This window comes from Passer domesticus, chromosome 17 (assembly GCF_036417665.1).
Source record: "Passer domesticus isolate bPasDom1 chromosome 17, bPasDom1.hap1, whole genome shotgun sequence".
Lineage (NCBI taxonomy): Eukaryota > Metazoa > Chordata > Aves > Passeriformes > Passeridae > Passer > Passer domesticus.
The window spans coordinates 11,760,636-11,786,072 of NC_087490.1; the positions used below are offsets into that span (position 1 = coordinate 11,760,636).

General features: G+C 40.1%; 2 protein-coding genes across 4 annotated transcripts; both read left to right on the top strand.

Moving 5' to 3' along the window:
• Nucleotide 1: 1 nt before the first annotated feature.
• TCTN2 (tectonic family member 2) lies at nt 2-8,194 on the top strand. Its single transcript, XM_064392179.1, has 18 exons — nt 2-171; nt 896-1,009; nt 1,295-1,368; nt 1,502-1,697; nt 1,901-2,001; nt 2,250-2,446; nt 2,674-2,797; nt 3,308-3,443; nt 4,064-4,129; nt 4,527-4,655; nt 4,919-4,996; nt 5,301-5,381; nt 5,695-5,806; nt 6,182-6,285; nt 6,667-6,817; nt 7,455-7,580; nt 7,670-7,758; nt 7,944-8,194. The coding sequence occupies exons 1-18, from the start codon at nt 87-89 to the stop codon at nt 8,048-8,050; spliced, it is 2,070 nt and encodes a 689-aa protein (XP_064248249.1). The 5' UTR covers nt 2-86; the 3' UTR covers nt 8,051-8,194.
• Nucleotides 8,195-9,148: 954 nt separating this feature from the next.
• ATP6V0A2 (ATPase H+ transporting V0 subunit a2) lies at nt 9,149-25,099 on the top strand. 3 transcript variants are annotated; one of them, XM_064392175.1, is made up of 20 exons: nt 9,149-9,338; nt 10,705-10,783; nt 11,798-11,895; nt 12,701-12,838; nt 13,174-13,274; nt 13,938-14,064; nt 14,838-14,920; nt 15,259-15,352; nt 15,658-15,870; nt 16,408-16,558; nt 17,277-17,416; nt 18,157-18,311; nt 19,319-19,409; nt 19,700-19,818; nt 20,255-20,465; nt 20,597-20,716; nt 21,191-21,310; nt 22,548-22,665; nt 23,053-23,224; nt 24,047-25,099. In XM_064392175.1, exons 1-20 carry the CDS (start codon nt 9,222-9,224, stop codon nt 24,147-24,149), a joined length of 2,550 nt encoding a protein of 849 aa, XP_064248245.1. In that variant the 5' UTR covers nt 9,149-9,221; the 3' UTR covers nt 24,150-25,099. The 3 variants fall into 3 exon arrangements, with proteins under 3 accessions (XP_064248245.1, XP_064248247.1, XP_064248246.1); XM_064392177.1 differs by lacking the exon at nt 9,149-9,338 and adding an exon at nt 9,394-9,481; XM_064392176.1 differs by lacking the exon at nt 9,149-9,338 and adding an exon at nt 10,141-10,200.
• The last annotated feature ends 338 nt before the right edge of the window (nt 25,100-25,437 follow it).

A 25,437-nucleotide genomic window follows, 5' to 3' on the forward strand; every position in this document is an offset into this window, starting at 1 on the left:
GTGAGGCGGCCGCCTTCCCGCCCTCCGCGTTGCCATGGCGCCGCGCTGGCGCTGCAAGATGGCGGCCGGGCGGCCGCCGTAGCGCTATGGGGGCTGTCGGCTTCGGGGCGCTGCTGCTGCTGCTGCTGGTTCGGGCGGCTCCCTGCCCCGGGCAGCTGGCCCGGGACACCGGTGGGTCAGGGCGTGAGCGGCCGCAGTGAATGGCGGCCTCCGGGGATGTGGGGATGGCGGTCGGCCCGCGGCGGGATGTGCCCGGGTGGGTGTGAGGGGAGGCGGCGCAGAGCTGAGGGTTCCCCTAAGAGCACGGTCTGGGGCACCCCTTCCAAACCCGAAGGTGCCCGCCGTGGAGCTTCTGCCGCTGCTCAGCACAGAGGGGGCGGGTGGAGCAGTTTATGCGGGATCTTTCAACCTTGGCAAAGTCTAAAAAGGAAAATCCAGTGAAACTCCCAACTCCGAAACCTAAACTTGCCACTGCGTCCGCATGCTGAAGGAAGCAGCCCGCAGCTCCTGGATCGCGGGACATCCCTCGCACAATTAATGGCCCCAGGAAATTAAAAAGTGTAAGCTGAAGTCAGCAAGAAGTGGTAAATATGGAATTGCCTGAGCTGTGCAGCATGTGCTTGGGCTGTAAGTGCTGTAATGTTATTTTACTGCCCGTTTACTGGGCATCTTCACACATGCAAATTTGTGGCATAGAAAGCTACACCCACTCCTCCAGCACTTGGGAAGAATTGAAATACAACCCTGTACTAGGCATTACATGATATTTTTCTTCTGTTTGCGACAAAGTCTTAGAGTGTAACAACATAGCCCAAGCACACCATCTATATGTCTTACAGATTGTTACCTCTTTCAGTCAACTTGTTTCTTTCTCTTTTTTTTTTTTTTTTTTTAGTCTTTCAGCCTTCGTTTATTCATATGTCAGGACCCAGAGTCAATTCATTTTTTCTTGGCAATTCTTCAGGAGTTAATTTTTCTATAATTTTAAGTCCTAGAGATGCAGAGACAGGTAAGAACACTTCAACCCCCTTTCCCCATGTAAATAAATACGTTTGAATTGTTAATATTTTTTGACACAAAAATTGCTAGAGAAATGGTAATACATGTCATTTAGTGCCTTAATAGTTACAGAAACAGGAATTTCAGACATTCCTGTGATTAACTCCTTAGTTCTCAGTTGTTTCTGTGGGAGCTGGGCCTGAGGGTGTACCTGAAAGCACAAGAGGAGTTTAAATGTACTTCTCATTTCCCAGTCCTTTCTAAATTACCTTTAATTTTTTTTTTTTTGTGATAGGAAAATTGCAACTTGCAAATTGCAGTGGAAGTAAAAGAGCTGGAGACTGGAATTTGGATGTAACTCCTGGTGTGGTATGTAAAATACTGATTCTTCTGTTATTCCACTTCATTGCAGCTTCTCTCTCAGAAGCTGATGAATGGGATAGACAAGAACAGTTTAATACAAGCTGTCAGAGCTGTCAAACTTTATTTTGTGTATTTCCAGAACGCTTCCAAGGTGACTGTGAGCCTCAGCAGAGCTCTGGAGCTGTGTTTGCCCAATGCCACTGAGTGCTGCCCCTCACCTCTGTGCTTGGTGGAAACACTCCAGGTTTTAGCCTGCCGTGGTTCAGTGATACTGGCACAGCTCCTGATTCAAGCTGAAATATTTGCCAACTCTTCCTTTGCAGGAAACGTGTCAGGTAAGTGCTAAAGAAAAAAAGGCATTTTGGCTGTTCTTTTCCTATCTGTATGGAAAAATCAGTAATTGGGCAGCAATAAGAGATACTGAGCAGTCAATGGAATTTAAAAAAGGTTTCTACACAGAATAAACTGCAGATTGCATGGGGTTTTTATTTGGATTTCAGTCCACTTAATCTGATTTTCTTTCCTACTTCTGTTACAGAAAATGCAACTATCATCCCAAACCAGGCATTTAAGCCCTTGGGCTCTTGTCCTTGTAACTTAACAGCTGGAGCTTGTGATGTTCGTTGTTGCTGTGATCTGGTACTTATTTCTTGTTGAACTTTGATTAAGTATTTTCAAAGACTCTAGACTCTCTTGTCTGTGGTGGGGAGAGAGAGGTACTGAATGCTTCAGACTAGATGGGCCAGGGTGTTTGAATATTCCTGTATTTCTCAAAGTAAATATGTTCTCTCTACCAAGTTGCTTGATATTTACCTGTAAGTTTGCTTTTTATTGCCATAAGTAGTGCAATTACCTTGCTAAAGAGTGACCATTCTTTTCCCTTTCAGGAGTGTACACCAGACTTGCAGCAGTTATTCCGTGGATCATGTTTCACTGGAGTGTTTGGTGGGGATGTGAACCCCCCATATGATCAGCTGTGCTCTTCCCAGTCAATGGAATATACCCCTGAGTGGTTTCCCTTCCTCTGTGTACATTCTTCTCTTGACAACACACCATTTCTTGGCTATTTTTATCATGGCTCTATGTAAGTCTTAAGAAAATTTATTTTCTCATCACACTCATTATGCAACCAAAATATAAAAATATTATCTGTCTTTATAATGAAAGTTCCTTTGAAATTAGGGTTTAGGGTGTAAACCTTAAATGCAAGTGGAGAAATGTTATTGGTAGTATATAAGAACAGGGGACATGAAAGCAAACTTGTAATTATTTGTGTGAGGTATAGAGTTTAATTTTTAAACTTGTTTGCAGCTCTACACCCAAAGTTCCTTCATTTAAGATCCCTCTACAAACTTCTCCTGGGAAACCTTTCACTGGTTACAGAGAAGGAGATCCAATTATGACAGAAGAAGATGAGTATTTTACTGTTCCCCAGGTAATGACTTGGTGCTTGTGAGCTTTTCATTCCTCTTGGTTTGTTTGGAACTCCCTGCATCACTCTCCTTATGGCTTTGCATCCAATCTCAGCAACTTGATGTTGGGAAGTGGTGGGGTGTATTTGTCACAAAAAACCCTCAACCAGTCCAACAAAAAAAAACCCAAAACAAAACCACAAAGTCCTTAATAAAAGTAAACATTATCCTTCCTCATCCTCTCGCCCATACCCCTGCAAAAGGTAACGTATTTTGGAGACACTTGTTGGTTATAATTACTTTCACAAATGAAGATGAAGTCATGGTGTACATTGAAACTACTTTTAAAGCTGTGTTTTTAAAATGTTAACCTCTCTTCTGCCAGAGGCTGAGGTGTTCTTATTACATCAGATAGCTTGCTTGTCAGAGTGTTTTGTGTGGCTGTAGTGCACATGTGGGGCATTTTACTAATAAGTATCTTCAAATGGAAAGCAAAGGGATAGAAAATCCTAATTTCTGTGAACCCCCTGCAGCAATCCATGGCTGGACAGTGTGTTGGGAATGCTCCTGTGGCCTATCTCCACAACTTTGATGTCAAGTGCCTGACCAATTTGGAGTCTTACAAGGAAGGCCTGCCCCATGACGTGAGGATAAACAGTGGCACTGCAGGTATGCTGCAGAAACCCAAGCAGGAACGTTTCATTGTTTCTCAGAGCTGCTGGAACAGAACAAACCCCAGGGCTGTTGGCACAGTCACTAAATGTAACATCTGTGTTACCTGGTGGCCCTAGTTGAGCATTTGGGGATGTTCTGTTCCTGGTTCTCATGACCTTCTAGCAAGTGTCCCACTGTTTGCCAAGATTTAGGAGGTAAGGAATAACGGGATGGGCCTTTGTGTCCCATTTACCTGTTCCTGGTGACTCATTTGCAGACTTGCAGAGCCCTTTTTCTGTCAGGAGGGTGCAGCATCAGCGTTTTAGAGTTAGTGAGAAGTGGTAACTCTCTGCATTACAAAAGCCTGTACTTATGAAGAGTCATTCTGGAGTTTGAGATAATGTGATTACCAGCATGAACATATTTTATTTTATGCTCCATAACGGTATACTTTTGTTAGTCTATATTACCTCCGTAAAACCTACAGTTAATTAGCTCTGCTTTCAAAATACATAAACAGTCTGGGTCTTCACCAAAATTAATTTTTCTAAATAATTTCCTACTCAGTTTTCATAACAACAAGGATTGCACCTTGGATGTGAAAACAGAAACCTTTGTTTGTTTTTCGTTCTCAGACTTCATCCAACAAAATGTTGTCTATAGAGCCATCACTGACAGCAGCAAATTCATCACTGAAAGTGGTAGGTCTATTCCATTTAATTAATGTTTCTTACTTAACCTGGATTGTATATGAAATAGATTGTTTTGATGTCTAAAATGTTTACCTTCTGCAATTCTTAGGAGGAATTTTGTATGTTATCTGAGACTGAAAAAGTAAACTGGCTTCCTGCAAAGCAGGAAGTATTTAATTTACTCCAGTTCATCACAGCTGGTCAGGAAATCAGGTTCCTTACCTTGCATACATGGGGGATTGCACCACTGCACACTGAAACAATAAAATAAATTCTCAAAAAGATGAATGTTGTAATTTCCTGAATTTTGCCAAGATTTTAATGTGTTCTTTCTCAGCTGCAGTAGCAGAGCTTTCTAATTAGAGTGCTTTTCATTATGACCTTTTCTCTTTTTTCCTCCTGCCAGAAAACCTTCTTGCTGCTGAGATTCTGTGTCAAAATGTAACTTTTGCAGAATATTATAAATTCATTTGGAAAGACAAGAACATTGAGCAAGTAAATGTCACTGTATTCCTTGGAAGCTTATGTGATGGAGGTATCATGACATTTCTTTTATGATTTTTGATTTATTTCTTTATATTCTGTATGGAAATTCTGTGATAGAATCTCTTATTTACTAATTCTTCTTAAAAATAGTTTCCCTTGGACTCTAGAAAGAAAATTATGGGGTGATTTCCATTAATTTGTATTGATTTGAATCTTCTGTCACTAATGAAAGACAGAAGTTTGTGCCCTACATAGAACATACAAATTTTGCTAATTTACTTATTTAAAAGTCATATTTTTTTCTTTCACCAGAAATCCTGACACAGAGATTTACAGTGGAATTTCTAAGCTTAAACAGTACTAATGGAGAGGAACTGTTTGAGAATCCAGGTATTAATACTTCATTTTGTGTACTAAAAGTAAAAAAATTCATGCTGTACAGATTCTTATCAGTGATTGCATTTTATATTTCTTTTGTACTTCTTTATGTTGCCAGCCTTCACCTTCCTGCCTTACTGCAGTGCCAATAGCAGTGAGTGGTTCTTAGGCTTTTGTTGCATAGATATTGATTATTTAAAGTGAGGCCATTCCCACTGTAATGGAAATGTCATTTACTTCAAGATTGATGGCATTTAAAGCAACGCTAATGCTTACAGATTCTGATACAGTTGATAATTTACCCTTCTGTGTTTAGGGTATCAAGTTGGAAAACCAGTGAAAGCTGCAAATCTGAATGCTTCTGATCCTCTTGGAAGCCTAAACATTTGGCAGCCAGGTATTGGCTTGTGAGGTTGCAACTTCAATTGTAGTTAATGCTAAAATTTTGGGGCTTTATTTGGTTTTTGGATTTTTGAAAACATATTTTACTTAAAAATCTTTGTCAGATTTTGCTTTTCTTTCCCAAGCTTTCAAAGGTCGGTGAGAAAATCTTTAATGCTTTCTTGGAAAAGTGAATGGACTTGTATCTGTTTTTGAACTCTACCACGCTGATTTTGCATTCTAATGTTTGATGTTTTGCACAAAATTGAAAGCTGGAGATCCAAAGGGGGATAATAGGAAAGCTCAAGTGAGATGTTTTCATTTCACAGCTGGCAGAGGTTTATGTGCATCAGCAACTGACAGACCAGTTCTGTTTGGAGTAGACTCCTACTCTGGGTGCATTCTAGAAGTTGATATTAAGGAAGATTGCAGCCTTTTAAGGTGAGCCACACAAGCTGAATTGTTTATCTCTGCTTCATCCCTCTTGTTGATTGTTATGTGACTGTCTACAAGTGCCTCCCTTCAGCACTGGTACATTCTTTTAAAATATTCATGTGTGTGTTTCAGCTTGCTGTGGTTAATAGTCTCACTTCTGTTTTTGATGGGAAATCATAATGGTTTCACTCTTTACTCAAAGGAGGATTGTGTTGGCTGCAATACTTTTCCATTTCTTCCCTTTAATAGTTCAAGTTTATTTTTGTTGTGCGATAACATCTTTCAGATGAAACTGACCCCAGGATACAGTAATAGTGCAACCCAGAGTGGTAAGACAGTACAGATTTACATTCTGTGTGATGCTACATTCTTACTTTGCAGAGGAAATGTGACTGAGAAATTGAATGCATTAATACAAGCCACTCACATTGGAAAGAGGGACAATTCCAGTTACACTGATCTAAATGACTGGGTGGAAATTATAGGTAAGTGAGGCTTGTGTTGTTCTTTGTAGTCCAAATATGCCCATACAGTAAATAAAGCATGTCAAAATAAATCCAAATTGTAATTTCAAGTACCTAAAGCTAGTGATATGTGTGTCTGCATCCATCCATCCATCCACACAGGCACGTAATTCAGTACATCTGTGGACACTGTATATTTTACTGCCAGCCTGTACACATATGACTTGGTATTTATCCATTGATAAATTACTCCTTTAGGTGTTTTTTATGGAGAGAAACATTTTAATGTGTTCCTGTCTGACAGTTACCAGCATTTCACTGAGCTATAAGAATAATCTCTTTATGGAATATAGAATGTTTTCCATAAGATTTACATTTAAATCCCTCTGTTCTCCTTCATAGGTCTTGATCCATTCAGTTCTAATGTGAGCACTGGAGGCTTAAAAGGAATTTGTCCAGATATTCCTGCAAACCTGAACATTCGCATAATCTTTGCTAAAGTGGGAGCAGTGCAAGGGATTCCCCAGCAGGAAATTCTTGCTGTGCAGATCAGGTAAAGTGAGTTGTATCTCTGGCTATGTGACAAATAAATGCTTCATTTAGAGCCTTGCTTACCTAACACATCCCAAATTAATTTTACAGACGAAAAGGGTGGGTTTTGTTGGTTTTTCACATGTCTTTCACTTTGCAACCCAAATTCCTTTGATCTCAACTAGGTTAGCCTTTCTCCCTCTGAAATGAAAATTAAAGAAAAAATCAATGAGTAAAAGCAGATAATCCTTATACTTTACTGAAATATTAAATAAAAGACGTGATGCTGCCAACAGCAAGCATACACAGGGCATCCCCTCAGGAGTCACGTGGTGGAAACAAGACTGTCCTGTGTTCTGGCTTACCCCATTGCAGAGCTTTGGGAGCTGAAGTAAATGTTTTATTCTTTCCTGAAACAGAGAATTTTCACTCTGCAAACCCTTCCCCCTCTCCACCAAGTCAATCCCTATCAAATAAGTGGGATTCTGTTCTGTTTACCTTATTTCCAGACTGTGCAAGTTCTCCCCTTGTACGATGTGGAAAATCCAGGGATTATCAACCCCCTCATAAATACTGTGTGTTTTGTCCTTTCCTGCTTGTGTTTAGGGTCTAAATTTGCATTTCCAGCCTTCAAGCAATAGTGATGCTTTTTGTTACAGTTACTCAACAGTTTTATGGCAGTTCCAGTGTGGGCTTGGCTGCAGAAACACCCTCAGCTTTCTTCCCATCACAGCTTCTGTTCAGTTCATTGAAGTCCCAGCTCAGCCACCCCTTCCAGTGACCAGGTAGTTTTGGTAAAAACATTGATAACCTCCCATTTATGTTCAGCAGATGTGACATGAATTGCACTGACCAAAAGGTTCCTTTTTTCCAGGTATCACAAGATTTATGCAGAGTTTGACTGCAATCAGAATGAGGTGTGCTGGCCACAACTCCTTTATCCACTGACACGCTTTTACACAGGTAAAGTGATAAACTGTGTGGGATGCCACAAAACATGAACGGCTGTATTTCTTTGAAACATAATTAGATGTGGGGAGTTGTCTGAAAGAATGCTTTTGCATACACTTTCATCTGTATTTTTGAGTTGTTGTATGAACTAAAATTTAGCTCTCACATGCTTACTTTTTTTTTTTTTTTTTTTTCAGGAGAACCATATTCCCAGTGTCTTGCTAAAGGCCTGTTTCTGGCATTTCTTGTTTTACTTGCAACAATTATGAGCAACCCTTGGTTTTCTAAATTATGGAGCAGATAGGTAAAAATTATGGAGAAACACTCTTGGATTTTGTAGACAATTTATGTAAACATTTAAAGATACATAAAATCGGCATACAGAAAATTCTACAGCATACAGAAAATGACTGTTACTTAAAAATAAATAAATTATTTTTAAGCTCTAGGCTCTGTGTTTGGAGTAGCAAAGTGCAGAGTCCAGCCCAGAGGCTGTAGTGGGTTTGGGATTGTCCTCATGGATGGACCATTGTCCTCTCCAGCCAGTTCCCTTCTCCTAAATCTCTTGACAATAAACCCCTTGTGCCCACCTATTTTTGGAGCAGTGGGCAGACTTCTCACGCTTCTGAGAAGTCGTAGCCCTTCAGCTATTTTCATGTTTTAATCTGAAATTCTATTTTCCAATTAATTCTTTGCATTGGCAACTTGCTGTGTCTGTGTACAGGGCACAGAAAACATCTACTCTTTGTCCTTAGCTGATGAAATGCAACATTTGGGATTTTCTTGTGGTTTGGATGGGCACAAAGTTGAGGACTGGAGCAGTTCTGCTATAAAGACAGGCTACATGTTCAGCCTGAAGAAAAGGTTGTGTGGAGACCTCACAGCAATCTTCCAGTAATGTGGAGGGCTCCAGAAAGAGACTCTTCATCAAGAACTATAGGACAGGAGTAATGGGTACCAATTGAAAGAAGGGAAGTTGAGGTTAGATATTAGGAAGATATTTTTACTGTGGGGGTGGTGAGACACTGGAACAAGTTGCCCAGTGAGGCTGTGGATGCCCCAAGCCTGGCAGTGCTCAAAGTGGAGCAACCTGCTGTGCTGCGAGGTGCCCCTGCCCACGGCAGGAAGGGCTGGGACCGGGTGATGTTAATTAAGATCCATTCCAAGCCCACACGGTGTGGCTCTGGGGGAATGCTGCTGTGCAGGGCCAGGACTTGGGCTGGATGATCCCTTCCGGCTCAGCATTTTCAGTGATTCCACGACGCTCCCATTCCTGCATTTCCCCCTCTCGGCGGCGCCCCGCACGCCGCCTGCCGTTCCCGGTCCCTGGGCCGGCGGTGCCCGAGCCCGCCCCGCGCCGCCGCCGGTTGGGGCCGCGCTCGGCGGCCGTTCCCGCCCCGGAAGCGGCGCCGGGCCCGCTCCGCCCCGCCATGGCCGCCCCCGGGCCGCGCTGAGCCCCGGGCCGCGCCGCCGCCATGGGCGCGCTGTTCCGCGGCGAGCCCGTGTGCCTGGCGCAGCTCTTCCTGCAGAGCGGCTCGGCCTACGAGTGCCTCAGCGAGGTGGGCGAGCGCGGCCTGGCCGAGTTCCGAGACGTGAGTACCGCCGGGGCCCTGTGGGGCGGCGCGGGGCTGCGGGAGCCTGAGGGGCCCGGCCTGAGGGAAGGTGCGGGCTTGGCCCCGATGGGGCGGTGGAAACTGCTTTTATTGCCGTCATTGCCCGACTCCGACAGGCAGGTGTACGGCCCGTCCCTGTGTGGAATTCGCCTGGAAGCAGGATGACAGAATTGTTAGGGTTGGAAGGGATCTCTGGAGATCATCCAGTCCAAGCCCCTGCCAAGGCAGAGTCACCCAGAGAGGTGACACCGCACCGGGGTGGGGGGATGACTGATGGAAGTCAGTGTGGAGCTCCGGCACTCCCGGGAGGAATGCTTTGGGATGGATGGATCCCACCTTTCTCACAGCGGTACCTTAAATTGGGGTCATTTGCAGCGAGATCCCATGGGAGAGCCCCTGACCCACCTGCAGCCTCAGCGCCTTCATCCTGAGCGTGTGTGCACAGCCGATGGCTCCATCCACCCACTGACAGACCACTGACAGACAGCTGCTCTTTCATTGGCTTATTATTATTTATTATTGGTTTATTATTATCTATTTATTATTATCAATAGGTTTATTGATAACAGATTCCTGTTCCTGGAGGGGCACCTCATTGTGTGGGAAACGCCTGCCTAACATAAAGTTGGGTTGGGCAATAATTAGCCACGTCTCTGCGTTGCCTCGTCATAATTATATGATCTTTGCATGCTGACTGAGACTTTGGAATGTCTTTCAAATATACATTAGAAATGTAGCTTGTAAAGTCATTGCAGGGAAAGCTGGGAAGACTTAAATAAACAGCTAGTTAGTAAATATGGCAGGGAGGAGGAGGCAGATCTGTAAGAATGATTACACGAGTGTATGTTTAACACTTTGATGTCATTCTAGTTACCTGATACACCATTTATTGTAGAAATAATGAACTAGTGGTTCTGATTTAATAACCTGGATAAATAGTCAGAGATATTGCATGTTCATATTATAGGGATGTATGTAAAACTTAGTATTTCATATAGACTGTGGAAATGCATCACAGAAAATTTGTCAAATGGTTTGATAATTTGAAGTCATTAAGCAATATTTTACAGCTGTTGAAACAAGATTAGGAATGGTTTATCCAGTCAGTAGACCTTGTTATTTTGTTGTTTAATTAAAACTAGCCAATGGCATGGATAATTCTGCTTTAATAAAACCAACTTTGCTATTTGAAGACTTAGTAATCTTTTTAGGATTTTGTGCTTTCTCAGCTGACAAGCACAGAGCTCATGCAAATTGTCTCCAGGAAGTTGCAGGAAGAGCTGTGGTTTTCTAGGGGAGGTTACTATTTCAAACCCCTATTAAGCATTTTATCCTTCTCCTTCAGCTTAACCCAAATGTGAGTGTGTTTCAGAGAAAATATGTGAATGAAGTGAAGAAATGTGAAGAAATGGAAAGAATACTTGGTGAGCTTTATTTTCATGTCTGCTGTTTCTCATCTGTGGCATTACCAGTGGCACTGCTGTGAAGGTTTTTTTAACACTCCCATGTTTTGTAAGCTGTGAAATTTGCTTACACTAAATATAGATTTGGGGGTTTTTTAAGCTCAGAGGTGAAGAACAGTTGCTAATGTGTTGCTGATAAATAGATGAGGCTGTTTCAGTGTTTACTACTTAAAACTCTGCTAGGGAAAGTGAAGCTTTACTGTGGATATTTCCTTGACTGTAAGATATCCCCATTCATTTTGTGTAACTCGATGCTGTTGATTTTCCAGGCACCCTTAAAAATACCTCTGAGTATTAATAATAACATAGTGTTCTCACCAGTTAATAATAATTGTGTTCTCATGGTAGTTAATGAATAGAGGAGGGTGTGCAGAGCATTACAGCCAAGCTGCAGCTGTCTTCAGTGTGTCCTGAGGAAAAGTTGCAGTTGAAGGATTCCTTTGACTGGAATCTCTCATCAGAGGCACGTGCTGGTCATGGCAGCAGCTCTTGAGGCAGTCCCCCTGCCCAGTGGGAGTTGCATTTGTTGTCAAGGTTGCTTAAGCTGCTTTGTTTGAACACTTTTTACTCCAAACATGGGTCAGTGAGCAGCACGTCTGTTTCTGGCAGAAAGTGACACAATTGCACCATTAGCAGAAAGTGGCACTGTGCAGCAACAAAGGGGTTCTGTGAAATGGTAAAAGCTTCTTAGAGAGTACTTGTTGGGAAAGAGAAGCCTCTGAAGTTTGCTTGCTTCCGCAGACTTCCAAGAACAGCAATAGTTTGTGTGTTTTATCCCCATCCACTCTTTAAGTTCTTAATTTTTGAAGACTTCTGTGTGTGCATTGTTGCTAAAATGAATGAATAAAATAGCCAGGGCTTGATGCTGCAGTGTGATTAGCACCATCAAGAGCAGCTGAAGGTCAACTCTGCAGCACTCTAGGAAGTGTAGGCAATGCAGGTTCCTTTCTGATGCTGTTTTTCTTCTCACTCCAGGGTATTTAGTACAAGAAATTAAAAAAGCAGATATTCCACTTCCTGAAGGAGATGTTGCTCCTCCTGCCCCCTTGCTGAAACACATTTTAGAAATCCAGGTAACTCCACTAAACAGATGCCTAAGTCTTGGAACTTAATTTCAAGTTTAATGACTTGTTATCTTACTACTTATAATTTAAGTTATTGGGGTGTGGCAGAGGGGGGCAAGAAGCATTTGTTTTCCTCTCTTCTGATTTCTTGCTGCCAGTGTGACTTCAAAGCCAGTGAGGTTTTGGTATTTACACAAAATTCCTGTGAAAGGGTCAAAGCAAACTCAGGGAATGTACACTCATCTGTTTGGTACATCACACTGTTCCAGGCAGATTGTCTGTAGATGAGATCCCTCAGCCTCGTTTATTGCTTTGGTACTTACCTGAGGCTCTTTGTGCATCCAGAATTTCCAGGTTTGTGTGAATTTTACTTGCCCAAGGCTCTGCAGGTGGTGGTCACACAGCAAAACGTGGTGCTGTTGTCTCTGAATGCTTTTTCTGGTATTGGGTTTGATATGGAAGCTTGTAAAACACAGATCTAATTTTGAATAACGTTCTGTTTTGTTGTAATTATGTTAAAAGAATAAATGGGTATCTTCCACCCTCTGCTACCTGCAGTTCTAATTCCAGGTCTGCATTATTTTGACACAAATTAGGGGCAGAGCAGCATGCTGAACAGATGCCAGTGGAGGATCAAGTGTACTCAATACAAAGCCATGTGTGGCAGACTGGGGGATAAAACCTCTGAAGCTTTAGTTAATTAAGAAATGGGAAACTCCTGTCACTGTGAAATTATTATGTGTTGACAGTGAATCCTGCTCTGTTTTCCAAAATCCTGTAACTGATTCTGTGTCTTTTCTTTACTCTGTCTTAGGAACAGCTGCAGAAGCTGGAGACAGAATTGAGGGAAGTAACTAAAAACAAAGAAAAATTGAGGAAAAACCTGCTTGAACTGACAGAATACAAGTACATGTTACAGATCACACAGAATTTTGTCAGGAGAACACCTGAGGTATTGATTGGGGCGTTTGACAGGGATTGTTGTTGTGTGGCATTTTTGTGATTTTTTTCCTGTAGAATTGCTTGAAAATGAAGGTGTAATTATGTTATTTTGGTGCATAAATTGTGCTTAGAAATTTACACTGTAATTTTGCAGCACTGTCTATAATTGTTAAGAGCAGTACACTTGAGATCCAGGATCTCTCTGTTGTCTGAATTGAACACAGAAACGAGTTTTATATTTTTAATTAAACCATTAACCTAATTACCTTTTCTTAGAATAATAACGGAAAACGAGAGGGTTTTTTTTCCTGGAAGCAATGAATGTTCTTTCTTTTTGTTTCCTAGTATGAATCCCATTTGCATGGAAATTTTGAAGAGTTTCCTTCTGTGGAAAACGAGCCGTTGGTGGATTACAGCCGCACGCACAGACTGAGTGCCTCGCTGGGGTGGGTATGGCACGTGCTGTTCCAGAAATGTTGATGAGGGGCTGTAAAGAAGGGGTTGTTCTCTTAAAAACATGGCCTGTAGTGATTTCAGGTGTGCCAAAGAGTTTTGGACAGGACAGGAGCCTGGACCCAATGTACCTTTATAACAAACCCAGATTATTTGAAGAGATAAACAGGACAGCATCCAAAAAGCTGTCACAAAGCTTCCATCAAACCAAGGACGTGTGCAGAGGAAAATCTCTAAATCAATACTTCCTTCTATTGTTCAAACTCTTTTTCTGTGATAAACACACAGTGTTTTAATCACCTGGCAGTATAAATGTAACGTTAATTGTGTTGCCTTTGAAATGGTGAATGGATACTGCTGTATGTGGTGTTGTTATGAGAGGATATCTTCCAAGAAAAAAGAAGTAATCTCACTATCACAGAAATAACCAGTTAGAAGTAATTCTAGTTGTGTGCTCAGGGCTGTAGCCTGTTTATTTTGCAAATAAAAAATTTTATATACCAGCTGGTATTTTGTATACCAGTTACTTCCTGTTCAGGATGATGCTTCCTTCCCTAGCCTTGGCAGATACAAAATTATTGTGGTGATGCACTCTGAATTTCCAAGTTTTTTTCTTGTACATTTTATCTTACATTTCAAAATTTTCCTTTTCCTAGATTCATATCTGGGTTAGTTCACGTAGCAAAGATTGAAGCATTTGAAAAAATGCTGTGGAGAGTCTGTAAAGGCTATCCCTTTCTTACCTATGCAGAGTTGGATAAGGCTCTGGAAGATCCAGATACAGTGAGTAAACATTGTAATGATCAGTTTATTTCATTTGTACTTCTCATATGATTTGGAAGAATTGTTGTTCACGTCTGTCTGAAGTAAATGGAAATGATTTCCCAGTGTCCTTGGAGGAAAAACTATTTAGAAGTATTAGAATTTGTATTATTTTAAAATTCAAGGTTGTAGAAGTGGGAATTAATTTGTCATGGTTAGCTTGAGGAGTACAGAACTATTGTGGAATAGTGGTGACTTTATGATTGGCCACCTTGGTCAAATACGTGGCAGAAATGGCTACTTGGATATTTATTAACTAGGTCTGTACAGTGCATTGCCTTTTAATAGCCATTCCACTTGTTCATTCAATAGCTAAGAAAGAATCAAGTATAGCTAGTTTTCTGTGAAGTTTTTCCTGTGAACTTAAAAAGTTGATTTTTGTAAATCAATTACGGCATCCTAATTGATCACCTTTTATTTTTTTTTGCTTGAATTCTAATTTATTGCCTTTTTAAAATACTCTTTTCTTACTAAGAATTCTGATATAGTAAAATATAATGTCTCATTGATTTTCCCTGGAAACTTTTTTCTGGTTTTCTCTAATATTAAAAACAAAGAAAGTGATACTGTCATAGTTGAATTTTATTGTTTGATCTTCATTAAACAGATGGAAAATTAATTATATTAACACAGCTTTTTCTAGTTGTTCAGCTTTGTTATTTAGCTCTATTATTATTTCACAGGAATTGCTGGTTAAAACACAATTCATCAGCTTTACGTCTTATGTTTTTTAGGGTGAAACCACAAAGTGGGCTGTTTTTTTAGTGTCCTATTGGGGTGAACAAATTGGTCAGAAAGTTAAGAAGATCTGTGACTGGTAAGAATTAAATCTAATATATGTACATTCCTTTATACCTGGGGTATTTTCTGGCTGGTTTTTCCCCTGCCCCCCTTTTTGAAAAGTGTTGATTTTTATACAAGATTTTTGTGTTAAATTTGTTCCTCCCCTTATTGCACCCAGCTCTGTAATTTACATAGTGTACAAATAAATACATGAATCATTTCACTTGCAGTCTTTACCAAGTGCAGGCAACATGCTGCCTCTGAGTTGAATCTGTTGCATGGTTATCAAGTGGTGTGTTGCAAATCCAGCAGGGGGCTGGGTGGTGTGTTTTGGTGGAGTTTGGTCACTGACACAGCCCTGTGCTCCTGCAGCTATCGCTGTCACGTGTACCCCTACCCCGACACCACCGAGGAGCGCCAGGCCGTGGTCGAAGGACTCAACGTCCGTATTCAGGATCTTGAAACTGTGAGTAAAGAACAGATTTCCTCTTGCTGGAGCTGTTGCACTGTGGGAAATAATTTAATGTATCAGAGTGTTAAATGTAATTTCTAACATACATGCAGCTTTGGAGCTGATGGGACAGTAAGTTGTGTCCCCGGTCTCATGTTGCACATATCTGTTAAACCTCACAGCACTTGGCATTGCCTTCTGTTTTCAGCAGAGGTTTGCTTGCCCTCCTAAAAACATGGCCCAGCACTGGTGCTCTTGCTGTGATCAGCACAACCCCTCTCACATTCTCAGTGAGATCTTTGCTTTTTTCTCAAACAAAGGTGCTGAATAAAACTGAGGAATACTTGCGCCAGGTCTTGTATAAAGCCTCGGAATCCATCTATACTTGGGTTATCCAAGTGAAGAAGATGAAAGCCATTTATCACGTCCTCAACCTGTGCAGTTTTGATGTCACAAATAAATGTTTAATTGCTGAGGTTTGGTGTCCAGTGGCTGATCTCCAGAACTTGCGCCATGCATTGGAGGAAGGCTCAGTAAGTCACCTGAATGCTCACTGATGTTAAAGCTTTGGTCTTGAACTAAGTATGCACGTAAGGAAAGAAAAGAATTATTAACAATAGACTAAAAGTAGGCACAGACAGATCTGGGTCTCTGTATAAAACATTTTTTTATAAGCAGAGCCTTTATTTAGTGTTGTGTGTAGTGTTTTTTTTTCTTGAATAACTTCTGTATTGGACCTGAGTCCAGCTGGGCCCACGGTGTTATTTGCAGTCATGCAAAAGATGCCAGTTCCCTTGCATTTGTTTTTGTTTTATGAGAGGAAATTGTAATAACAAATCTTTGTTTTCTAATATTGTGATTGATAAGTCTCATCTGATACTTGATATGAAATAAGAATTAGAACACTGTACATCATCTGTTTTTAGAGGGCGTGCAAAGGGATAAATGTTAAACTTGGGGCATAATTTAATGGTATTTTTGGACCAATGAAACTGCTGATAGAGCAGATGTTTTCACTTTGATTAGATTAACAGAGATCTTACACAAATGTATCTTGTGTCTGTAATTAGAGGAAGAGTGGAGCTACGATTTCCTCATTCATGAATACCATCCCAACAACACAGCCTCCTCCGACTTTGATTCGTACCAATAAATTCACCTCAGGGTTCCAGAACATCGTTGATGCTTATGGAGTTGGAAGCTACGGGGAAGTTAATCCAGGTTGGTCCTTCTGAAAGCTGAGCTCTGAGCTGTGCTGCCATTGCTGCTTGCCCCTGGTACCTTGCTGAACTGGACACTGGCAAAGGCCAAATGGTGACAAGCATACTGCTTGTTAATAGCTGTTTTAAAATTTCAGTAGCTCATCAAAAGCACAGACCGTGCTCCAAGCAGCAGGATGGGATTGGGTTTTGCTGAATTATTTTAGCATGAAAGGTAGTGGTAATAGTTGTATAATTTTTCGTCTGTATGCTTTACTTTGGAAGGAAGATAACTTAGGGGAAAAAACAAAGAAAACTGGTAATGGTAATTGAGCTTAGTGAAGTGTGGAGCTGATCACTTGAAAAATTCAGCTTGTTATTTAGCCCACTTTAATATATACTTGTTGCTGTGTTGGCTGGGTCGTTCTGCACAGGAGAATGTACCTTATAGTATAGACCTGAAATACCCACAGAGGAAGAGCTGTTTGGTTGTGTTTTATTTTCTGGGCTTGTATTATTATCCTCAGAATTGCCAGCTACTGCTCAACTGTGAAGTTGTCATTGCTACACAATAAACAAGCTTTAAACTGAGTTAAAATTACAGTGTGGGGGAAAGGTCTATGAGTAGGGGATGAAAACTTAAAAACTTTGAGAGATTTAAGTATGGGATTGCTTGGGGATAGTGCAGGCAGGACATCATGTGTGTGCTGTGCCTGAAATCTGCTGTGTTGCCCTTGCAGCTCTCTATACCATCATCACTTTCCCCTTCTTGTTCGCGGTTATGTTTGGAGACTTTGGGCACGGGCTGCTCATGTTCATATTTGCACTCCTGACAATACTGTATGAAAACCACCCTAGGTTAAAAAGAGCACAAGATGAGGTAAAAGGAATTACAAATTATTTACTTCCTATCCAGCCAGATCATTTGAATAGTGACTTTTTCTGAAAAGTACTGCTTTTTTGAATGGGTGCTTATTTAAGCTTTTTTCAATTCTTTTAGAATTTTCTGTGTTAAAAGACCCCCATATTCCATGAGATTGATGTAATATTTTAAACTATTCACTTTTCTTGAAAGATAATCAATAATAATAATCAAGTTGTAATGAAATCTTAGAAAAAAATGATGCTTTGAAGCTTGTCTTTACTTCTACCAGGGCTACTCAGTGATGGGTTTTACAGAATGTCATTACGGTGACAGTGTGAGGAGAAAATGATTTTTCAAATTCCACCTTTTATTGTTTATAAAAAGAGTTGCAGTTTGAAATTTATTAAACTTCATTTAAATTTTTTAATCACGTGGGTTGGAATGCAGGAACACCTGCATCTCTCATTAGAATTATGTTTAATTAAGAATGCCTGCAAATGTGTAATTTCTTGTACAGTAGTCCCAGGAAGGAAATGGCTTTAAAAGACCCTTCCTTAATGTAAAGATGCTGGTTATAAAGGTCTCAGTGTGTGTCATGGGAGCTCATATTCCTAAATGGCTGTTCACAAATAAATTTTAGTTTTTAGAAGTGTTTATGTGTTCAAAAATGTGTTTCTCTTAGACATGTCTAGCTAACCTTTGCTCACATAACAGATGATATTCTCTATTTTTTCTTTTTTCCCCAATACTGACAGATAATGAAAATGTTATTTGAAGGCCGGTATGTGATATTGTTAATGGGGCTGTTTTCTATATACACTGGATTGATCTATAATGACTGTTTTTCAAAGTCAATAAATATATTTGGATCTGGATGGAATGTTTCAGCAATGTATGAGAAGGTTTGGAGGTGAGCAGCATGTTTGCTATACCATTAAAACAGAGATGTGTTTCCTGCAGCAGTTTAACCCTTTTGTTCACATGTTTTAACTATCCTGCTATTGTTTATCTTTACATTGATGTTTTAGGTTTTATTTTCTAGATGTGTGGTTTTGTCTATATAAAGATATTCAGAGGAATAGAAAACACAGGTCTAGTTTTGGACTTGTCTGCCCTAGGTCATGCTTCTGGAATGAATAGCTGAGTGGCACTTGCCTCTACTAAAAGAAATTACCTATTAATGAAGTGAATTAATTACCTGGCAATCATTAGTCTCTGCACAGCTTTTCTTGGTAGTAAAACAAAACAAAAAAAACCAAAAAACCCCCCAAAAAAACCCAAAAAACCAAAAAAACCCAAACAAACAAAAAACACCCAGAAAAAAACCCAGTCTATGTGAATTGCCAAATCTGCTTTTTCTCAGGGTGGGATAACCTCACTAATTTGAGGTGTCATGACCCTTTGGTATTTGAATGTTCACACTTGCATCTCATGGTGCCTTACAAAACAGGATGTGGCTTCAAAGAGTCAAGACCACTGGCTAAAATTTGAACGGGTTGTGTGTGCTGTGATAATGGAAAAACTGTATGAAAATAAAGTAAACTTCCCCAAATGCAAAACAGAAAAAAGGTAGCAATTATTCTTTGAATGTTTGATAGTGAATTTTATGCAAAAGCAAACTGTGAACTTTTTAAATGAAACTTTGAGTTCTAGGGGAATGTGGAATAAAATCCATAAACTTTGTTTTGAAATACAGTGAATGTGAATTAAACCCAGATTGTGAGGTTCTAGGTGGATTTTTTCTGCTATTGTTTGTATTAGTCAGGACTTTTGTGCTTAGAAACCCTTCCAGACTTTTAAAGTGTGACAGTGGGTGAGTTAGGTAAAGGAAAGCAGGAGCAGTGTCCTGCAGAACTGAAAATACATTGTCATTATGTATAAAGTGTCAAATCTGAGTGTGTTTTTCTTTCACTGCAGTGATAAGGATCTGGAAGCCAATAGATATTTAGCACTGGATCCAAATGTTTCTGGTGTCTACAATGGAGCTTATCCCTTTGGAATTGATCCGGTTAGTTTCATTCTTTTTAATTGCCCACTTGTGATGATCAGTCTTTGTCCATTAGATTTTGGAATGTGTATAAGTAAGATAAATCTGACTAAGAAAATTACACATTTCTGCTTGTATTCTCTGTTCAACAAGACCTTTTCTTCTGACAAGTCAAACATTGAACTATTTTTACAAAACTCAGTTGTGACCTCCATTTGAGGTAGAACTCTAATCCCCAGTAGAAGAAGGATACTGGTTTATTCCTCCTGTTATGGTGTTCATCAATGCTGGTTTGGTGTTTTCTTCTTCAGATATGGAATTTGGCAAGCAACCGTCTCACTTTTTTAAATTCATTCAAAATGAAAATGTCTGTGATCTTCGGAGTGACTCACATGACATTTGGAGTTGTACTGGGGCTGTTTAACCACTTGTAAGTACAAGAAATTAAAATAATAGCAATATTGTATTTTTTTGCCAGGTCTGGAATGATAACAGTTAATCTTGTAAGAGAAATGAATTATTTTCTGAGAACAGGATAAGAGTAATTGTGAAAACTGTTCCTAATAAAAGATAGTAATAGAGTGATCTTCCTTTATACATGCAAGATGATGGTTCAAGATTATACTAAAAAATCCCCAAACAAAATAATATAAGACTTTATTTCACTTGTTGCTAAATAAAAATATGTGTCTCTTACAGGTTTTTTTCCCACTTAACTACCTGATATAATTTCACTGAATAAAAAGAAATCAGCTGTGGACTGTGATCTCAGTCTTGCTGTTTAAAAGTGCTTTGTTTTATTGAAATCATATTTGGGCTGTGTTGGTAAAACTTAATTTTATTTTTTCCACATTTCTACCTTCCAGGCATTTCAAGAAGACCTATAATATTTATTTGGTTTTTATTCCTGAACTTTTATTCATGTTGTGCATATTTGGCTACCTGGTGTTCATGATCTTCTTTAAATGGTTGGCGTACTCTGCAGAGAACTCCACAGCTGCCCCCAGTATTCTGATACAATTTATTAACATGTTCCTGTTTCCTAATGGTGAAACAAAGAGCTTCTTCAGTGGCCAGGTGAGTAATGCTCTGCCAAGCTTTTGGAAATCCCGTGTTTCCTATGCAGATAATACTTTAAAGGAAAAGGTGATGGCTTTTCCTCCTTTTGATTTTGTGATCTAATCTAATTTTCCTCCCGCCCCCAACAGGTTCCTCTGCAGAAGTTTTTACTTAGTGTTGCTTTTCTTTGTGTTCCTGTAATGCTGCTTGGTAAACCACTTTATTTATACTGGTTGCACAGTGGAGGCCGAGGCATAAGAATGTACAGGGTGAGTACTGAAAGACACTCCCACATTTGCTCAGTGCAGGAGAATTCAGCTGCTCTTTTGTTGCACTTATGGGTATTTCACAGAATGGGTTGGGTTGGAGGGGAGCTTAAAACCCATCTCATTCCACCCTCTGTGGTGGGCAGGGACACCTCCCACTGTCCCAGGTTGCTCCAAGCCCCTCCAGCCTGGCCTGGGATGCTTCCAGGGATGGGGCAGCCACAGCTTCTCTGGGAAAACTGTGCCAGGGCCTCACCACCCTCATAGGAAAGAATTTCTTCTGTATATCTCTATTCAGCTGAACCCATTACTCCTTGTCTTACCAGTTTCTGCTCAGTTTGGAAATTTTTGGACTGAAGCACATGATAGTACTTCATTCCTCTAAATCTTTTTGCCTTTGCCTGTGACTACATTGAGTAAATTTAGAAAATGACAGTGGCAGCCTGCTTGAAGAGAAAATACATTCCCATTTTGCAGAGTGGCTACAAGCTTATCCGAAAAGAAAGTGAAGAGGAGCTTTGTCTCCTGTCATGTCATGATCTCGAAGAAGGTGTCACTCACTCAGACAGCGGGCACAGAGAGGGGGATGCAGAGGAGGTAATGGTTTTACTTGATCCTTGGTTTCTATGTTCTTCAAAGCCAATTAGAAGTGGGCAGTCAACACATAACCTGTACACTTCATGCTGAGCAATTATGAAGAAAATCATCTGAGCCTTTACAAAGACCTTGGTGCCTAAACGCAGTTTACTTATAGTTTATTTGTTGCTATTTTATCTTTATTTTCTGGTATTTTCAGACTGTTACAGTAAACTACAACATGTCTGTAGTAGAGAATAGAAAATGTGTTTTATTTGCAATTAAGACTGCATCTAGGAGTACAGGTTTTCTTATATTGAAGAGTGGGATAAAAATCCTGAGTTTTGTCTGGTTTTATGGATTTTTAACCGTGAGGCAAGGTGGTGACTGCCCAGCTTCCTGTTAATTAATCTTGGCTTTTCAGCTGGACAAAAGTCTTTCTGTGTCTGCAACTTACATCTTGTTATGAGGATTATTGCTAATGGGGGTTGGGGCAGCATTCCTAGTCCCCACCCACTGCTGCTGTTTAGTTTGGGCAAATTTTTAAAGGTCTGGGCAGATTCCACTGATTCTATTTGAATTGAAAGACAAAGAATTGCTTCAGCTTCCTAATGTGCAGAATATGTATAGATAGTTCTTGTCTCACTGGGGTAGTAGACTCTTGTTTCTTGTGTATAGAAAATACAAGAACTATTTACTCAAAATGTATTATACAAAGTGTTGAAATACAACATTCAGACAAAGTAAGTTGAAATTTTTAGTAATATCAGTTTTGAAACTCTTTATTAGTAACAAATATTTATATTTAGATCTTAAATAAGATCTTTAGATCTTAGTATTAATATGGTTATCTTTCTATCAGTAGCATTGCTGATAATTACCCCTGCTTTTAAAGATGAGAAAATTGATATTGTAAACCTAGAACCTTAATAGAATGGGAATTAGAACCATGGCTGGTTATGGTACTTGAAGTTTTCAAGTGTTGGATCATGTTCTTTGTAGAAAACATAAATTGCATTTGTTTTTGTCTCTCAACAAGGTAATACTGGAAAATTGTAACATCTGGGGTTTTTTTTAATGTTGTCTCTGTAATAAGGGTCTTGTACATGGCACATTTTTTTACTTGACATAAAATCAATTTATTACCCTTCAATGGAATTCTTCCATGTAATAAGGATTTGCAGATGAATGTTTTTGTTCTCTCTTGTTTTGTTCTCCGTGTTGTTAAAATGGATACAAATATATTTTTATCTTTTAGCTGAACTTTTCAGATGTTTTTATGAATCAAGCAATTCATACCATTGAATACTGTCTGGGATGCATCTCTAACACAGCCTCATACCTGAGACTCTGGGCATTAAGTCTTGCTCATGCACGTAAGTGGGGGTGGGTTTTTTGATTTTTTTGGGGGTTTTTTCCTACATCTGTATTTTTAATGCTATTAGAGGGAGGCTGGCCTGTTCCATTGGTACTAGTATGAAATACACTTTTTATTAATTAAAAAAAATCTCTATTTCAACTAATCATGATCTATGGAAGCCACCAAACTAAAACTGTGACTTTATGTAAAATATTGCTCTCAGTAGGTCTGATTTTGACACTGAGGTGTATCTTTAAATGTTTGAGGGGATGGGGGCAGTTCTCTGGGGAGGGGGTTTGCTCTCTTTTCTCTTCTCTTGGTTACATGAGCAGGTCCGAGTGGCTCAGTGGGTGAAGGCACTCACTACCAACATTAATTATGGCAACTTTTTGGTTTTCACTAGAGTTATCAGAAGTTCTGTGGCAGATGGTGATGAGAGTGGGTCTGCGTGTGGATACGAAGTACGGTGTCTTGCTGCTAATCCCTGTGATGGCATTCTTTGCTGTGCTGACAGTTTTTATTCTGCTGGTCATGGAGGGGCTTTCTGCTTTTCTCCATGCTATACGACTTCACTGGTACATTCTCTTTTTCTATAAACTTTATTAAAAAGGAAAAGTGTAAAGTTCAACAGCCTCATTGCTGCTGAAATACGCTTATTTAGTTATATTAAATAAATGGCTTATTAGTTGTATTTGATTGTTCATCTGGAATATTTTCAGTAGAAATATTATATTGGCTTATGATGCATTTTAACTTTAACCACATTCACAAAATATAAATACATTTGATTTGTAGTTTTGCAGCTATTCATAAGGTAGAATATTAGTAACTTGGATAAGCATTTTTAATTTCAGTCTGGTTATCTCACTATATGGTTTCAGTCTGTTTATTTGGTTCAACAGAACATTTATATTAATGAGTGGGGCTGCCAACCCTTAAGTACTTTAATCCTTTCTTAGTCTTGGTATCACAAGCTCTGCACTTTGGAGTGGATTCAGAGCATGTTTAGTTTGAAATCTGATGAAATTTACAACTTAAACAAAAGCATATAGTGTCCAAAACACAGGAGGTGGAGCTACGTACATGACAGATTGTCCTCATTGCACGTTTGCAAAACAATTGGCTACAACTCACTTAGAAACAAATGAGTAAGCCAGAAGTAAGAAATGAGCCTTTACAGCACAGTTTAGTGCCTGTGGGTCTCCTGAGAAACAGGAGTTAAACAATAAAAATAATAAAGTTAGCCTGGGACTCCAATGGGAAGGTTAAATAGCTGCACAGGAAGCAAGTGAGAGGAGTGGAGTTGGTTTTGCTCAGCTTCTTGGGTTGCACAATTCTGTCCCTTGACAGCTAATTTTGGATTCATGTACAGATTCTGGTTTTTTGTCTCGTTTCAGGGTGGAATTTCAGAACAAATTCTACTCCGGTGGAGGATACAAGTTTACGCCTTTCTCTTTTAAGCACATTTCTTTACATTTTAATAAAGATGGTGCATTATAATTTGGCTGCTGTCAGCAGAAATGTTTGAAATTGTCTGCAAGTAACTGTGATTGGATCTTGCCTGTGAATGGTTTCTTGTGGAACATAGTGGTTTTCACTGATTGCCTTATAATGCAGCCAAACAATTCTGTAAAACATACCTCCCATAGAAAGACAGAGCAGATCTGGAGCATCTTGTAAAATATATAGATATGAAATGTACATTTTTCTTGGTAAACTAATGTTGTAAATTAATTTTATTCTTAAAAGAAAAAAAAAAAAGTTGTTACTGCTTGTCCTGAAACCCATGTAGGCATTTTTTTTGAGTCTCTTTATTTTCTTGAATGGTTACTTTTAAGTTATCTGAAAGACTTTTCATTATATTAAACATTAATTACTAATCACATACTTAACCCAGCTGCATCTTGTGCACTTTGGGAACCATTCAACAATGCAATAGAAGCAACGTCTGTTTTCAGTCTGTATTCCAAGATGATTATGAACTGTAAATTTATACACACCAATGCAATGTGCTCTTTTTTGGCCATATTTAAAATTGCACTGGAAATATTATCTTCATTCTGGGTTCTGCTTAGAGTTACTACTTTAAGCTTTCGGAAGCCACACTGATATTTATATTTATATTTGATGTTATGGAAGAAGGCAGGATTTACAAGTATTACTCCTCTTTTTTCCCCTGTACTGAGGAAGAACTTTTGCACATGGAATAAAGAATTGGCCTCGATCCCTGTTTCTGTTTGGCTCTAAGGACACACAAACAGCACTCCCTGGTAGTGTAGAACCTAATTTATACTGCATAGGTGGACAGGGGTAGTTTTATATTATTTTTATATCAGTGTGAAAATGGGGATATTGCCATGATACTTTAACATCTGTGCCATACGAACAGCACAAATTAAATTTTGCACTTGTTTCATACGAACTCCCAATAAAGCCTCGTTTGCGCTGTGCCGAGCGCGCCCTGTGTTTGTCCGTACCCTTTTCCCTGCCTCGGGCACCGCTGGTCCCGTGAGGGGCGGCCGGGGCCGGGGAGAACGGGCGCTCGTGAGGGGCCGCCCGTGCTGAGGGAACCGAGCGCTCGTGAGGGCGGCGGGCGCTGAGGGAATCGAGCGCTCGTGAGGGGCGGCGGACACTGAGGGAATCGAGCGCTCGTGAGGGCGGGGGACATTGAGGGAATCGAGCGCTCGTGAGGGCGGCGGACACTGAGGGAATCGAGCGCTCGTGAGGGCGGGGGACACTGAGGGAATCGAGCGCTCGTGAGGGGCCGCCCGTGCTGAGGGAACCGAGC

Coding starts and splice junctions, on each gene's coding strand:
- ATP6V0A2 (XM_064392175.1), top strand. CDS start 9,222: ATGGGCGCGCTGTTCCGCGGCGAGCCCGTGTGCCTGGCGCAGCTCTTC. Junction 14,921..15,258: donor GTTAAGAAGATCTGTGACTG/GTAAGAATTAAA, acceptor GTGCTCCTGCAG/CTATCGCTGTCACGTGTACC. Junction 22,666..23,052: donor ATTAAGTCTTGCTCATGCAC/GTAAGTGGGGGT, acceptor GGTTTTCACTAG/AGTTATCAGAAGTTCTGTGG.
- TCTN2 (XM_064392179.1), top strand. CDS start 87: ATGGGGGCTGTCGGCTTCGGGGCGCTGCTGCTGCTGCTGCTGGTTCGG. Junction 3,444..4,063: donor GATAAACAGTGGCACTGCAG/GTATGCTGCAGA, acceptor TTTCGTTCTCAG/ACTTCATCCAACAAAATGTT. Junction 4,997..5,300: donor GGAACTGTTTGAGAATCCAG/GTATTAATACTT, acceptor TTCTGTGTTTAG/GGTATCAAGTTGGAAAACCA.